Source organism: Entelurus aequoreus, linkage group LG10 (assembly GCF_033978785.1).
Source record: "Entelurus aequoreus isolate RoL-2023_Sb linkage group LG10, RoL_Eaeq_v1.1, whole genome shotgun sequence".
Classification (NCBI taxonomy): Eukaryota; Metazoa; Chordata; class Actinopteri; order Syngnathiformes; family Syngnathidae; genus Entelurus; species Entelurus aequoreus.
The window spans coordinates 66,714,372-66,728,514 of record NC_084740.1 but is presented as its reverse complement, the minus strand read 5'-3'; the positions used below and the strand labels follow the sequence as shown (position 1 = coordinate 66,728,514).

Sequence of the window (14,143 nt, the reverse complement as noted above, 5' to 3'; positions counted from 1 at the left end):
ATGATATTTTACAACATCTAACAACATTTACCTGTTAAATGTTGTTAAATATTTAAGTTTTAACAACATTCAACCACATTTAATGATATTTTACAACATTTAACAACATTTACCTGTTAAATGTTGTTAAATATTTAACTTTTAACAACTTTCAACCACATTAAATTATATTTTACAACATTGAACTGTTAAATGTTGTTAAATATTTGACTTTTAACAACATTCAACCACATTCATTGATATTTTACAACATTTAACTGTTAAATGTTATAAAATATCAATAAATGTGGTTGAATGTTGTTAAAAGTTAAATATTTAACAACATTTAACAGTTAAATGTCAGTTTAACAACATTTGAATGGTTGAATGTTGTTAAATAGTTAACTTTTAACAGCATTCAACCACATTTATTGATATTTTACATCATTTAACTGTTAAATGTTGTTAAATATTTAACTTTTAACAACATTCAACTACATTAAATTATATTTTACAACATTTAACAACATTTAACTGTTAAATGTTGTTGAATGTCAAACAATCACTGACATTTACCACATTTAACGTTTAACTGTTGTTTAACAACTTTCAACCACATTAAATGATATTTTACAACATTGAACTGTTAAATGTTGTTAAATGTCAAACAACTTCTGACATATACCACATTTAACTGTTAAATGTTGTTAAATATTTATCTTTTAACAACATTCAACCACATTTAATGATATTTTACAACATTTAACAACATTTACCTGTTAAATGTTTAAGTTTTAACAACATTCAACCACATTTAATGATATTTTACAACATTTAACAACATTTACCTGTTAAATGTTGTTAAATATTTAAGTTTTAACAACATTTAACAACATTTACCTGTTAAATGTTGTTAAATATTTAACTTTTAACAACTTTCAACCACATTAAATGATATTTTACAACATTGAACTGTTAAATGTTGTTAAATGTCAAACAACTTCTGACATATACCACATTTAACTGTTAAATGTTGTTAAATATTTATCTTTAAACAACATTCAACCACATTTAATGATATTTTACAACATTTAACAACATTTACCTGTTAAATGTTGTTAAATATTTAAGTTTTAACAACATTCAACCACATTTAATGATAATTTACAACATTTAACAACATTTACCTGTTAAATGTTAAATATTTAACTTTTAACAACTTTCAACCACATTAAATTATATTTTACAACATTGAACTGTTAAATGTTGTTAAATGTCAAACTACTGACATATACCACATGTAACTGTTAAATGTTGTTAAATATTTAACTTTTAACAACATTCAACCACATGTAATGATATTTTACAACATTTAACTGTTAAATGTTGTGAAACGTTATTAAATGTTAAACGTTACTTAATGTTTAATATTGTCAAATGTTGTTCAATGTGGTTCAGTGTTTAACATTGAAGCACATTCAAGAGTTGCATATGGTAAATGTCATTAAATGTTTTTAAACGTTACTAAATGTTGTTAAACGTCATTAAATGTTGTCAAATGTTGTTAAACGTTACTAAATGTTGTTAAACGTTACTAAATGTTGTTAAATGTTGTTGAATGTAGTTAAATGTCGATGCTTGTGGTTAAATGTCCTACAATGTTGTTCAAATGTAAGCAGGTCCTTTTTTTCTCTCTCTCTCTTCCAGGACTACAAGATGTTGGCGTCTCTGGAGCCTGCTTTGAGGATCTGCAGCGTGAAGACGCGCTTCACGGCTTTGCGGAACCACGGGTAGAAGAGGGCGTAGATGAAGGGGTTGAGGCAGGAGTTGAAGTGGGCCAGCCAGATCTCGAAGGTGGCCGAGGCGGCGTCCACGGAGGTGTTCTCTCCCGCCAGGGTGGGAAAGTAGTACGGGCAGAAGCAGATGAGGAAAACCAGCACCACGATGCCCAAGGTCCTGGCCGCTTTCATCTCGCTCTTCTTCACGCGCAGCACCTGGCCGGCGCCCACTCGAGAGCGCATGACGTGGGCCTGAGCCACGGCCACGCCGAATACCCTCAGGTAGAGCGCCAGGATGACTAGGATGGGCAGGACGAAGGTCATGACCAGGTCCGTGGAGCCCGCCGCATTGGCGATGACCACCACGCACTCCCCCAGGCAGGAGATGGACCTGCCCGGCTCCTCCAAGTGCTCGTTGAGTAGCACCAGCCTGTAGACCATGGAGCAGAGCCAGCACAGGCCCACGCAGATCTTCACCCGCCTCTTGGTGACGCGGCCCGGGTAGGAGAGCGGATGGCAGATGGCCAAGTAGCGGTCCACCGAGATCAGCACCATGTTGGCCACCGACGCCGACGTGATCACGTAGTCGGCCACGTAGTACAGCGTGCACGCCACGTCGCCCAGGAACCAGCAGGCCTCCGTGTACATGATCTCCACGGGCATGAGCAGGGCGCCCACCAGCAGGTCGGACACGGCCAGCGACAGCAGCAGCAGGTTGGTGGGCGTGTGAAGCTGCCTGGCGGCGAGGGACGACAACATCAGCAAACGCTCTGCCCTGCGAGGAGCACGTGTGATCACCTGAAGTAGGAGATGGAGAAGATGACCAGCCCGTTGAGAGCCACCGTCACCATGGAGACGCAGGACAGCAGCACGTAGATCAGCAGGGCCTGCATGGGCGGCTTTCTGGGCACCCGGCACGAGGCGTTCAGGTGCGGGTAGCACAGCTCCGACGCCCCGGCGCTCTCCATCGCCCGGCAGAAGAAGAAGAAGAGGCGTCTCCGAGCGCTCTGCTCCGGTCCTCAGCCCTCGCCGCACTTTATCTCTCCCTGCACGCCACAGAAAGCTGACAAACAGAATGGAAGCCCCGCCCCATTCATTCCACGTGACTTTGACTTCCAATCGTCCGCCAACATGCGAAGTCCTCCCCAAGATGGCCGACGAGGTCGGAGGTCAAATCGGCGCTCGCCGGCCCTCGTCTTCATCAGTCGTCTGAGCAGGAATCTTGTTGATTTTTCAGGTCAAAGGTCACTCCATCTAAGAATACTATTGATGTTGGTCCAGCAGCTCAGCTAAATAAGCCTCATTTTTCACCTCCATTTCATACCAAGAATCCCACTGATTTTTTACAATGAGATTTTACAAATGGTGAAGGTCAAAACCAGAATCCTATTGATTTTTAAAATCATAGGATGATAAAGCAATAATTCTATTGATTTTTAAAATCATAGGATGTTAAAGCAAGAATTCTATTGATTTTTAAAATCCCAAGATGTCAAAACCAAAATCCTATTGATTTATAAAATCATACAATGTTAAAGGGAGAATTCTATTGATTTTTAAAATCAAAGGACGTGAAAACGAGACTCATTGCCTTTTAAATGGTGGGATGCCAAAGTGACAATCCTACTGATTTTTAAAACAGATGTCAAAACCAGAATCCTATTGATTTTTAAAATCATAGGATGTTAAAGCGAGAATTCTATTGATTTTTTTTGTAATCATAGGACGTTACAGCAATAATTGATTTTTTTAAATCATAGGATGTAAAAAAAAAAAACAGAATCCTATTGATTTTTAAAATCATAGGATGTTAAAGCGAGAATCCTATTAATTTTTAAAATCATAGGATGTTAAAGCGAGAATTCAATTGATTTTTTAAAATCAAAGGATGTCAAAACCAGAATCCTATTGATTTTTAAAATCATAGGATGTGAAAACGAGACTCATTGCTTATTAAATGGTAGGATGTCAAAGTGAGAGTCCTACTTATTTTTGAAATGGTAGATGTCAAAACCGGAATCCCATTGATTTTTAAATACATAGGATGTTAAAGCAAGGATTCTGTTGATTTTTAAAATCATAGGATGTTAAAGCGAGAATTCTATTGATTTTTAAAATCAGAGGATGTCAAAACCAGTATCCTATTGATTTTTAAACTCATAGGATGTTAAGGCGAGAATCCTACTGATTTTTAAAATCATAGGATGTCAAAGTGAGTATCCAACTGATTTTTAAATTAGATGTCAAAACCAGAATTCTATTGATTTTTAAAATCTTAGGATGATAAAGCGAGAATTCTGTTGATTTTTAAAATCATAGGATGTTAAAGCGAGAATTGTATTGATTTTTTTTTAATCATAGGATGTTACAGCAATAATTATATTGATTTTTTAAAATCATAGGATGTCAAAACCAGAATCATATTGATTTTTAAAATCATAGGATGTTAAAGCGAGAATCCTATTGATTTTTAAAATCATAGGATGTCAAAGTGAGAATTCTATTGGTTTTTTTAAATCATAGGATGTCAAAACCAGAATCCTATTGATTTTTAAAATCATAGGATGTGAAAACGAGAATTCTATTGATTTTTTTTAATCATAGGATGTTACAGCAATAATTATATTGACTTTTTAAAATCATAGGATGTCAAAACCAGAATCCTATTGATTTTTAAAATAATAGGATGTTAAAGAGGGAATCCTATTGATTTTTAAAATCATAGGATGTCAAAGCGAGAATTCTATTGGGTTTTTTAAATCATAGGATGTCAAAACCAGAATCCCATTGATTTTTAAAATCATAGGATGTGAAAACGAGAATTCTATTGATTTTTTTTAATCATAGGATGTTACAGCAATAATTATATTGATTTTTTAAAATCATAGGATGTCAAAACCAGAATCCTATTGATTTTTAAAATCATAGGATGTTAAAGCGAGAATACTATTGATTTTTAAAATCATAGGATGTTAAAGCGAGAATTCTATTGATTTTTTTAAATCATACGATGTCAAAACGAGAATCCTATTGATTTTTAAAATCATAGGATGTGAAAACGAGGCTCATTCCTTTTTAAATGGTAGGATGTCAAAGTGAGAGTCTTACTTATTTTTGAAATGGTAGATGTCAGAACCGGAATCCTATTGATTTTTAAATACATAGGATGTTAAAGCGAGGATTCTGTTGATTTTTAAAATCATAGGATGTTAAAGCAAGTATTCTATTGATTTTTAAAATCATAGTATGTCAAAACCAGAATCCTATTGATTTTTAAACTCATAGGATGTTAAGGCGAGAATCCTACTGATTTTTAAAATCATAGGATGTTAAAGCGAGAGTTCTATTGATTTTTAAAATCATAGGATATCAAAACCAGAATCCTGCTGATTTTTTTAAATCATAGGATGTTAAAGCAAGGATCTTATTGATTTTTAAAATCATAGGATGTTAAAGCAAGATTTCTATTGATTTTTTAAATCATAGGATGTTAAAGTGAGAATTCTATTGATTTTTTAAATCAAAGGACGTGAAAATGAGACTCATTGCTTTTTAAATGATCGGATGTCAAAGAAAGAATCCTACAGATTTTTTAAATGGTAGATGTCTAAACCAGAATCCTATTGATTTTTTTAAATCAACGGATGTTAAAGCGAAAATTTTGTTGATTTTTTAAATCATAGGATGTTTAAGCGAGAATTGTATTGATTTTTAAAATCATAAGATGGTAAAGCAAGAATTCTATTGGTTTTTAAAATCATGGATGTTTAACTCAGAATCCTATTGATTTTAGAACCATATGATGTTAAAGCGAGAATCCTATTGATTTTCAAAATCATAGGATGTTAAAGCGAGAATTCTATTGATTTTTGAAGTAATAGGATGTCAAAACCAGAATCCTATTGATTTTTAAAATCATAGGATGTTAAAGTGAGAATTCTATTGACTTTTTAAATCTTAGGATGTCAAAACCAGAATCCTATTGATTTTTAAAATCATAGGATGTTTAAGCGAGAATTCTATTGATTTTAAAAATCATATGATGTTAAAGCAGGAATCATATTGATTTTCTTTAAATCATAGGATGTTAAAGCGGGAATTCTATTGATTTTTAAAATAATTGGATGTGAAAACGAGAGTCATAGCTTTTTAAATGGTAGGATGTCAAAGTGAGAGTCCTACTTATTTTTAAAATGGTAGATGTCAAAACCAGAATCCTATTGATTTTTTAAAATCATAGAATGTTAAAGCGATAATTCTGTTGATTTTTTAAATTATAGGATGTTAAAGCGAGAATTCTGTTGATTTTTTAAAACATAGGATGTTGAAGCGAGAATTCTATTGATTTTTAAAGTCATAGGATGCCAAAACCAGAATCCTATTGATTTTTAAAATCATAGGATGTTAAAGCGAGAATTCTATAGATTTTTTAAATTCATAAGATGTTAAAGCAATAATCCTATTGATTTTTAAAGCAAGTATTTTATTGATTTTTAAAATCATAGGATGTTAAAGCGAGAATTTTATTGATTTTTGAAATCATAGGATGTTAAATCGAGAATTCTATTGATTTTTAAAATCATAGGATGTTAAAGCGAGAATCCTATTGATTTTTAAAATCATAGGATGTTAAAGCAAGAATACTATTGATTTTTTTAAATCATAGGATGTTAAAGCGAGAATTGTATTGATTTTTAAAACTGTAGAAGGTCAAAACAAGAATCATAAATCTTCCTGGAATGGTACATGTCAAAATGGTAGGATGTTAAAGCGAGAATCCTATGGATTTTTTAAATGGTAGATGTCAAAGCGAGAATTCCAGGATTTTTTTTTAAATGGTACTATGTCAAAACGAGAATCCTGCTGATTTGCAAAATCATCTGATTTTAAAGCGATAATTTTATTGATTTTTGAAATAGTGAAATGTCAAGTTAAGAACCCTACTGACTTTTTAAATGTTAGGATGTCAAAGCGAAAATTCTACTGATTTTAAAAATTGCAGAATGTCTAAAGGAGAATCCTACTGATTTTTAAAATGGCAGATGTCAGAGCGAAAATCCTATTGATTTCCAAAATCATTGGATGTTAAAGCGAGAATTCTGTTGATTTTTAAAATCACAAGATGTCAAAGCGAGAATTCAATTTACTTTTAAAATGGTGAAATATTAAGGCGAGAATCCTACTGATTTTTAAAATGGTAGATGTCAAAGTGAGAATTCAAATGATTTTTAAAATCACAAGATGTCAAAGCGAGAATTCAATTTACTTTTAAAATGGTGAACTATTAAGGCGAGAATCCTACTGATTTTTTAAAATGGTAGCTGTCAGAGTGAGAATTCTATTGATTTTTAAAATGGTAGGCTGTTAAGGTGCAAATCCTACTGATTTTCAAAACTTTAAAATGTCAAAATGAGAGTCCAACTAATTTTTTAAATGGTAGATGTAAAAGCAAGAATCCTATCGATTTAGAAAAAATTGTAGAATGGAAAAATAAGAATCCTACTGAATTTTAAAATCCTAGGATGTAATGTAGTGAAATATCAAGGTGAGAATCCTACTGATTTTTAAAATGGGAGATGTCAAAGCGACAAATCTATTGATTTTCAAAATGGCATGTTTTAAGCCAGAATCCTATTGAGTTTTTAAAATCAAGAATTCTGTAGATTTTTAAAATTGTAGAACATCAAAGTGAGAATCTTACTGATTTTTACAATGGTAGGATGTCAAAGCGAGAATCCGAAAATTCTATTGATTTTTGTAAATTGTAGAATGTCAAACCAAGATTCCTATTGATTTTAAAACTATAACATTTCAAAACAAAAATCCTACTGGTTTTTAAAATGGTAGATGTAAAAGCAAGAATCCTATTGGTTCTTTTAAATGGTAGTATGTCAAAATGAAAATGCGTCTGATTTTTAAAATCGCAGGATGCCACAGCGAGACTTCTATATATTTTTAAAATGGGAGCTGTCAAAGCAAGAATCCAATAGATTTTTTGAAAATGGTACTATATAAAAACAAGAATCCTATTGATTTTTAAAATCATAGTATGTCACAGCGAGCATTCTATTGATTTATAAAATTGTGGCATTTCAAAATGAGAATCTACTGATTTTTGCAATGGTGGGATGTTAAGGTGAGAATCTGAGATTTATATTCATTTTTAAAACTGTAGAATATAAAAATGAGAATCAAACAGATTTTTTAAAATGATGTCAAAGCAATAATCATTTTGATTTTTTTAATGGTAGTGTGTCAAACCAAGATTCCTACCGATTTTTTTAAACTGTAAATGTCAAAACAAGAATGCTACCAATTTTTAAATGATAAAGGTAAAAGCATGAATCCTATTGATTTTTTTTTAAATGGTAGCATGTCAAAACCAAAATGCTTCCTATTTATAAAATGTACTTTTAAAATGCATGATGTCAAAGCGAGAATTTTCCTGTTTTTTTTTTAAAGTTGTGTGATGGCAATGTGAGAATTATATTGATTTTTGAAATGGCGACCTGTCAAGGTGAGAATCCTACTGATTTGAAAAAAAAATAGAAGGATGTCAAAGCGAGAATCCTTGTGATTTATTAATATGGTAGGTTGCGGAGGTCGTGTCTTTTTTCCATCCTGACAGTTCAAGATCCCGTGGTGGCCCACCAAGACCCCTATTGATTTTGATGAGGCCTCCTTTTTAGGAAGCTGAGGTTGGTAAGGTCAAATCATGTCCTGGTTCACAATTTGGAATATTGTTTCATATCCAAACAAGAAGGCTATTGCTTTTTTTTAAAAAGTTTAGTCCCCAATAAGTGAAAGGTCAACTAATTATCATTTTTATTCTCTAGAAAAGAAAGAACCCTATTGATGTTTTATTGATCTGCGTTTCAAGGTAAGTAACATTTCTGTCTTTCATTAATCTTTCAGGGGTTTTTTGTTGCATTTCAAAACAAGAACCTGACTGATTTTGAGGCACATCGGAGTCAAAGTCTGGCAGTATGCAAAAGTATTTGGACAACTGTGATGTGGATAACAATGTCCATTGTCCAAATACTTTTGAACATTTGAAAATGTAGCTAATAGTGTTGTACCGTATAGTATCACGCTACTAATGAATGAAAAGGGGTAATATACTCTGTTTGAAAAGTACCAGTTCCCCTTTTTTTTTTTTAAGGTCATGACATTGCTGGTTTTACGAGCAGAGGAGCATGTTCGGCAGCGCACACACACACAGGGTACTTACAAGCAGACACAGTGTGTAGCCAAAAAAGGGAGAACGGACGCATTTTGGTCTAAAAACTAAAGATGAAGGTGAAGGAAGAGGTGCTTTAAGACATGGCTAGCTCGCTAGCAGCTAACATCCATCCGCAGTCGGCAGTGTTTTAGCTACTTCTAAATCACTAATCCTCGTCTCCATGGCGACAAATAAAGTAAGTTTCTTACAAGTACCATTATCAGTGGAGGACGAGGAATCGCTAAACATGCTTCACTGCACACCGTATAACAGCAAGCTAGCACCCCTGAATGTAAACAAATGCCATTGGTGGATCTACACCTGATATCCACTGTAATGATACCAAGTACGAGAGCGTATCTAGTCGATACTACTAGGATTACGTCGATATTTTTTTATCATCACAAAATCTTTTTAAAAAATTCATATTATGTTTATGAACTGAGGAAATACGTCCCTGGACACATGAGGACTTTGAATATGACCAATGTATGATCCTGTAACTACTTGGTATCGGATCGATACCTAAATGTGTGGTATCATCCAAAACTAAAGTATCAAACAACAGAAGAATAAGTGATTATTACATTTTAACAGAAGTGTAGATGGAACATGTTAAAACAGAAAATAAGCAGATATCAACAGTAAATGAACAAGTAGATTATTAATCAATTTTTACAGTTTGTCCCTCATAATGTTGACAAAATAGTAGGTAGATAAATGACACAATATGTTACTGCATACGTCAGCAGACTCATTAGGAGTCTTTGTTTGTTTACTTACCATTACCTCCCTGCTTGACACTCAGCATCAAGGGTTGGAATTGGGGGTTAAATCACCAAAAGTGATTCCCGGGCGCGGCCACCGCTGCTGCTCACCGCTCCCCTCACCTCCCAGGGCGTGATCAAGCGTGATGAGTCAAATGCAGAGAATAATTTCGCCACACCTAGTGTGTGTGTGTGACAATCCTAGGTACTTTAACTTGAACTAAAAGACAAGTTGTCTCGTATGTTCACTATTTTATTTAAGGACTAAATTGCAATAATAAACATATGTTTAATGCGCCCTAAGATTTGTTGTTAAAATGAAGCCAATAATGACCTTTTTTTTGTGGTCCCCTTTATTTAGAAAAGTACCGAAAAGTACCAAAATGTTGGTATCGGGACAACCCTAGTAGATAATTATTGTCATCATTATTAAATAGCTAATGTTTTTTTCCATCACAGTGTGTGTGTGTGTGTGTGTGTGTGTGTGTGTGTGTGTGAGAGGGAAGGTTGCGTCACAAACCTAATGATGTTGGAAGGTGAGAACAACAACAAGGTGTGCGCACACCTGTTGCAATCATGTCCTAAGAGTGGAAGGTGTGAAACAAACAGGTGATGATGCAAATGGTGACAAAACATCCAGGTGTCAATCATGGAGGTTTGTAGTTGTGTTTTTCTGCTGCAAAAGAGAGCATCACAGAAGATCATAGCAATGAGCGTTCGTATTCGTCCCGTCATTTTCTTCTACATATAGTCGACTTATGGATTATTTCCGGTCTTACTTGGAGTCATTCCGACCTGTCCTCCTGTGTCCAGGGTCGGTCCAGGGTGCGCCCCGCCTCTCACCTTAAATCAGCTGCGAGGATACGCCGCAAAAAAGAAGTAAAAAAAAGTGTCTGTTCGGTCGCCAGACTTTGACTGTAGAACAAGTGATGCAAATTTTCCATCTCCACAGGGTTTCAAGGCCTACTGAAAGCCACTACTACCGACCACGCAGTCTGATAGTTTATATATCAATGATGAAATCTTAACATTATAACACGTGCCAATACGGCCGGGTTAACTTATAAAGTGACATTTTAAATTTGCCGCTAAACTTCCGGTTCGAAACGCCTCTGAGGATGACGTATGCGCGTGACGTAGACCGGCGAACACGGGTATGCCTTCCACATTGAAGCCAATACGAAAAAGCTCTGTTTTCATTTCATAATTCCACAGTATTCTGGACATCTGTGTTCGTGAATCTGTTTCAATCATGTTCATTGCATTATGGAGAAGGAAGCCGAGCAAGCAAAGAAGAAAGTTGTCGGTGCGAAATGGACGTATTTTTCGAACGTAGTCAGCCACAACAGTACACAGCCGGCGCTTCTTTGTTTACATTCCCGAAAGATGCAGTCAAGATGGAAGAACTCGGATAACAGAGACTCTAACCAGGAGGACATTTGACTTGGATACACAGACGCCTGTAGAGAACTGGGACAACACAGACTCTTACCAGGATTACTTTGATTTGGATGACAAAGACGCAGACGTGCTACTGTGAGTATGCAGCTTTGGCTTTTTTTTGCGTATGTACGTAACTTTTTTAAAATATATAAGCTTTATGAACCTTGGGTTAGGTGAACGGTCTTTTGGGCTGAGTGATTGTGTGTGTTGATCAGGTGTTTGAATTGTATTGGCGTGTTCTATGGAGCTAGGAGCTAGCAGAGGAGCTAGCATAACACGTACCGTACCTACGTGCGCGTCACGTACGTAACTTTTTAAAAATATATAAGCTTTATGAACCTTGGGTTAGGTGAACGGTCTTTTGGGCTGAGTGATTGTGTGTGTTGATCAGGTGTCTGAATTGTATTGGCGTGTTCTATGGAGCTAGGAGCTAGCAGAGGAGCTAGGAGCTAGCATAACAAACACGCAGGTGTTATTATGCAGGATTAATTTGTGGCATATTAAATATAAGCCTGGTTGTGTTGTGGCTAATAGAGTATATATATGTCTTGTGTTTATTTACTGTTGTAGTCATTCCCAGCTGAATATCAGGTCACCCCCGGCTCTCACAGCATCTTCCCTATCTGAATAGCTTCAACTCCCCACTAGTCCTTCACTTGCACTTTACTCATCCACAAATCTTTCATCCTCGCTCAAATTAATGGGGAAATTGTCGCTTTCTCGGTCCGAATCTCTCTCACTTCATGCGGCCATCATTGTAAACAATAGGGAACTTTGGGTATATGTTCAACTGACTACGTCACGCTACTTCCGGTAGGTGCAAGCCTTTTTTTTATCAGATACCAAAAGTTGCAATCTTTGTCGTCGTTGTTCTATACTAAATCCTTTCAGCAAAAATATGGCAATATCGCGAAATGATCAAGTATGACACATAGAATAGATCTGCTATCCCCGTTTAAATAAAAAAAAATCATTTTAGTAGGCCTTTCAGTGGGTCATTGAAAGGCATCAGAAGTCATTCAATGGATTTTGTCAAAGCTAAGGCTTTAAATGGCGTTAAAAGGCACTGAACAGGCATTAAAAATGTTTTAAAAATCACACATGCTGTGAGCTAATCACAAGTCCGCTACAAAGGCAGGCAGCAGTTAGTGGTGTCAAACTTCATATGCATATATATACGTATATACGTGTATATATATATATATATATATATATATATATATATATACACATATGCATATATATATATATATATATATATATATATATATATATATAATATATATATATATATATATATATATATATATATATATATATATATATATATATATATATATATATATATATATATATATATGCATATGTGTATATATACAGTACAGGCCTATAGTGTGGACACACCTCATTTCAATGCAATTTCTTTATTTTCATGACTATTTACATTGTAGATTGTCACTGAAGGCATCAAAACTATGAATGAACACGTGTGGAGTTGTGTACTTAACAAAAAAAAAAGGTGAAATAACTGTAAAGATGTAACCATTTAAAGCACTAGTTCCATTGGCAGCAAAACAGGCCAGAGTATAATACTACCACTACGTTTGGGAACTGAGGAGACCAATTTTTGAAGCTTTTCAGGTGGAATTCTTTCCCATTCTTGCTTGGTGTACAGCTTAAGTTGTTCAACAGTCCGGGGGTCTCCGTTGTGGTATTTTAGGCTTCATATTGCGCCCAACATTGTCAATAGGAGACAGGTCTGGACCACAGGCAGGCCAGTCTAGTACCCGCACTCTTTTACTACAAAGCTACTCTGTTGTAACACGTGGCTTGCTGAAATAAGCAGGGGCGTCCATGATAACTTTGCTTGGATGTTAACATATGTTGCTCCAAAACCTGTATGTACCTTTCAGCATTAATGGTGCCTTCACAGATGTGTAAGTTACCCATGCCTTGGGCACTAATACACCCCCATACCATCACAGATGCTGGCTTTTCAACTTTGCGCCTATAACAATCCGGATGGTTCTTTTCCTCTTTGTTCCGTAGGACACGACGTCCACAGTTTCCAAAAACTATTTGAAATGTGGACTCTTCAGCTCGGGCCCAGTAAAGCCGGCGGCGTTTCTGGGTGTTGTTGATAAATGGCTTTGGCTTTGCATGGTAGAGTTTTAACTTGCACTTACAGATGGAGCGACCAACTGTAGTTACTGACAGTGGTTTTCTGAAGTGTTCCTGAGGCCATGTGGTGATATCCTTTACACACTGATGTTGGTTTTTGATGCAGTACCACCTGGGGGATCAAAGGTATCATCGCTTACGTGCAGTGATTTCCCCAGATTCTCTGAACCTTTTGATGATATTACGGACCGTAGATGGGGAAATCCCTAAGTTCCTTGCAATAGCTGGTTGAGAAATGTTGGACAATTTGCTCACGCATTTGTTGACAAAGTGGTGACCCTCGCCCCATCCTTGTTTGTGGAAGACTGAGCATTTAATGGAAGCTGCTTTTATACCCAATCATGGCGCCCACCTGTTCCCAATTAGCCTGTTCACCTGTGGGATGTTCCAAATAAGTGTTTGATGAGCATTCCTCAACTTTCTCAGTCTTTTTTGCCACTTGTGCCAGCTTTTTTGAAACATGTTGCAGGCATCAAATTCCAAATGAGCTAATATTTGCAAAAAATAACAAAGTTTACCAGTTCAAACGTTAAGTATCTTGTCTTTGCAGTCTAATCAATTGAATATAGGTTGAAAAGGATTTGCAAATCATTGTATTCTGTTTTTATTTACCATTTACACAACGTGCTAACGTCACTGGTTTTGGGTTTTGTATATATGTATGTGTGAATGTATATGTATGTATACATGTATTTATATATATACCAGTGGCGGGCCGTGCATTTCCCACCTAGGCTTTTATTGATGTCCTACTTAGTCCAACTCGGCGGCCT

The 14,143-nt window shown here is 35.4% G+C and overlaps 1 protein-coding gene across 1 annotated transcript; it reads right to left on the bottom strand.

The window, feature by feature from the left end:
* Positions 1-1,638: 1,638 nt before the first annotated feature.
* On the bottom strand, positions 1,639-2,725 carry LOC133658078 (trace amine-associated receptor 13c-like). The gene is given in 2 exon segments (XM_062059693.1): positions 1,639-2,524; positions 2,527-2,725. Coding segments are annotated over 2 exon segments (1,035 nt in total). The 3' UTR covers positions 1,639-1,688.
* Between the last annotated feature and the right edge of the window lie 11,418 nt (positions 2,726-14,143).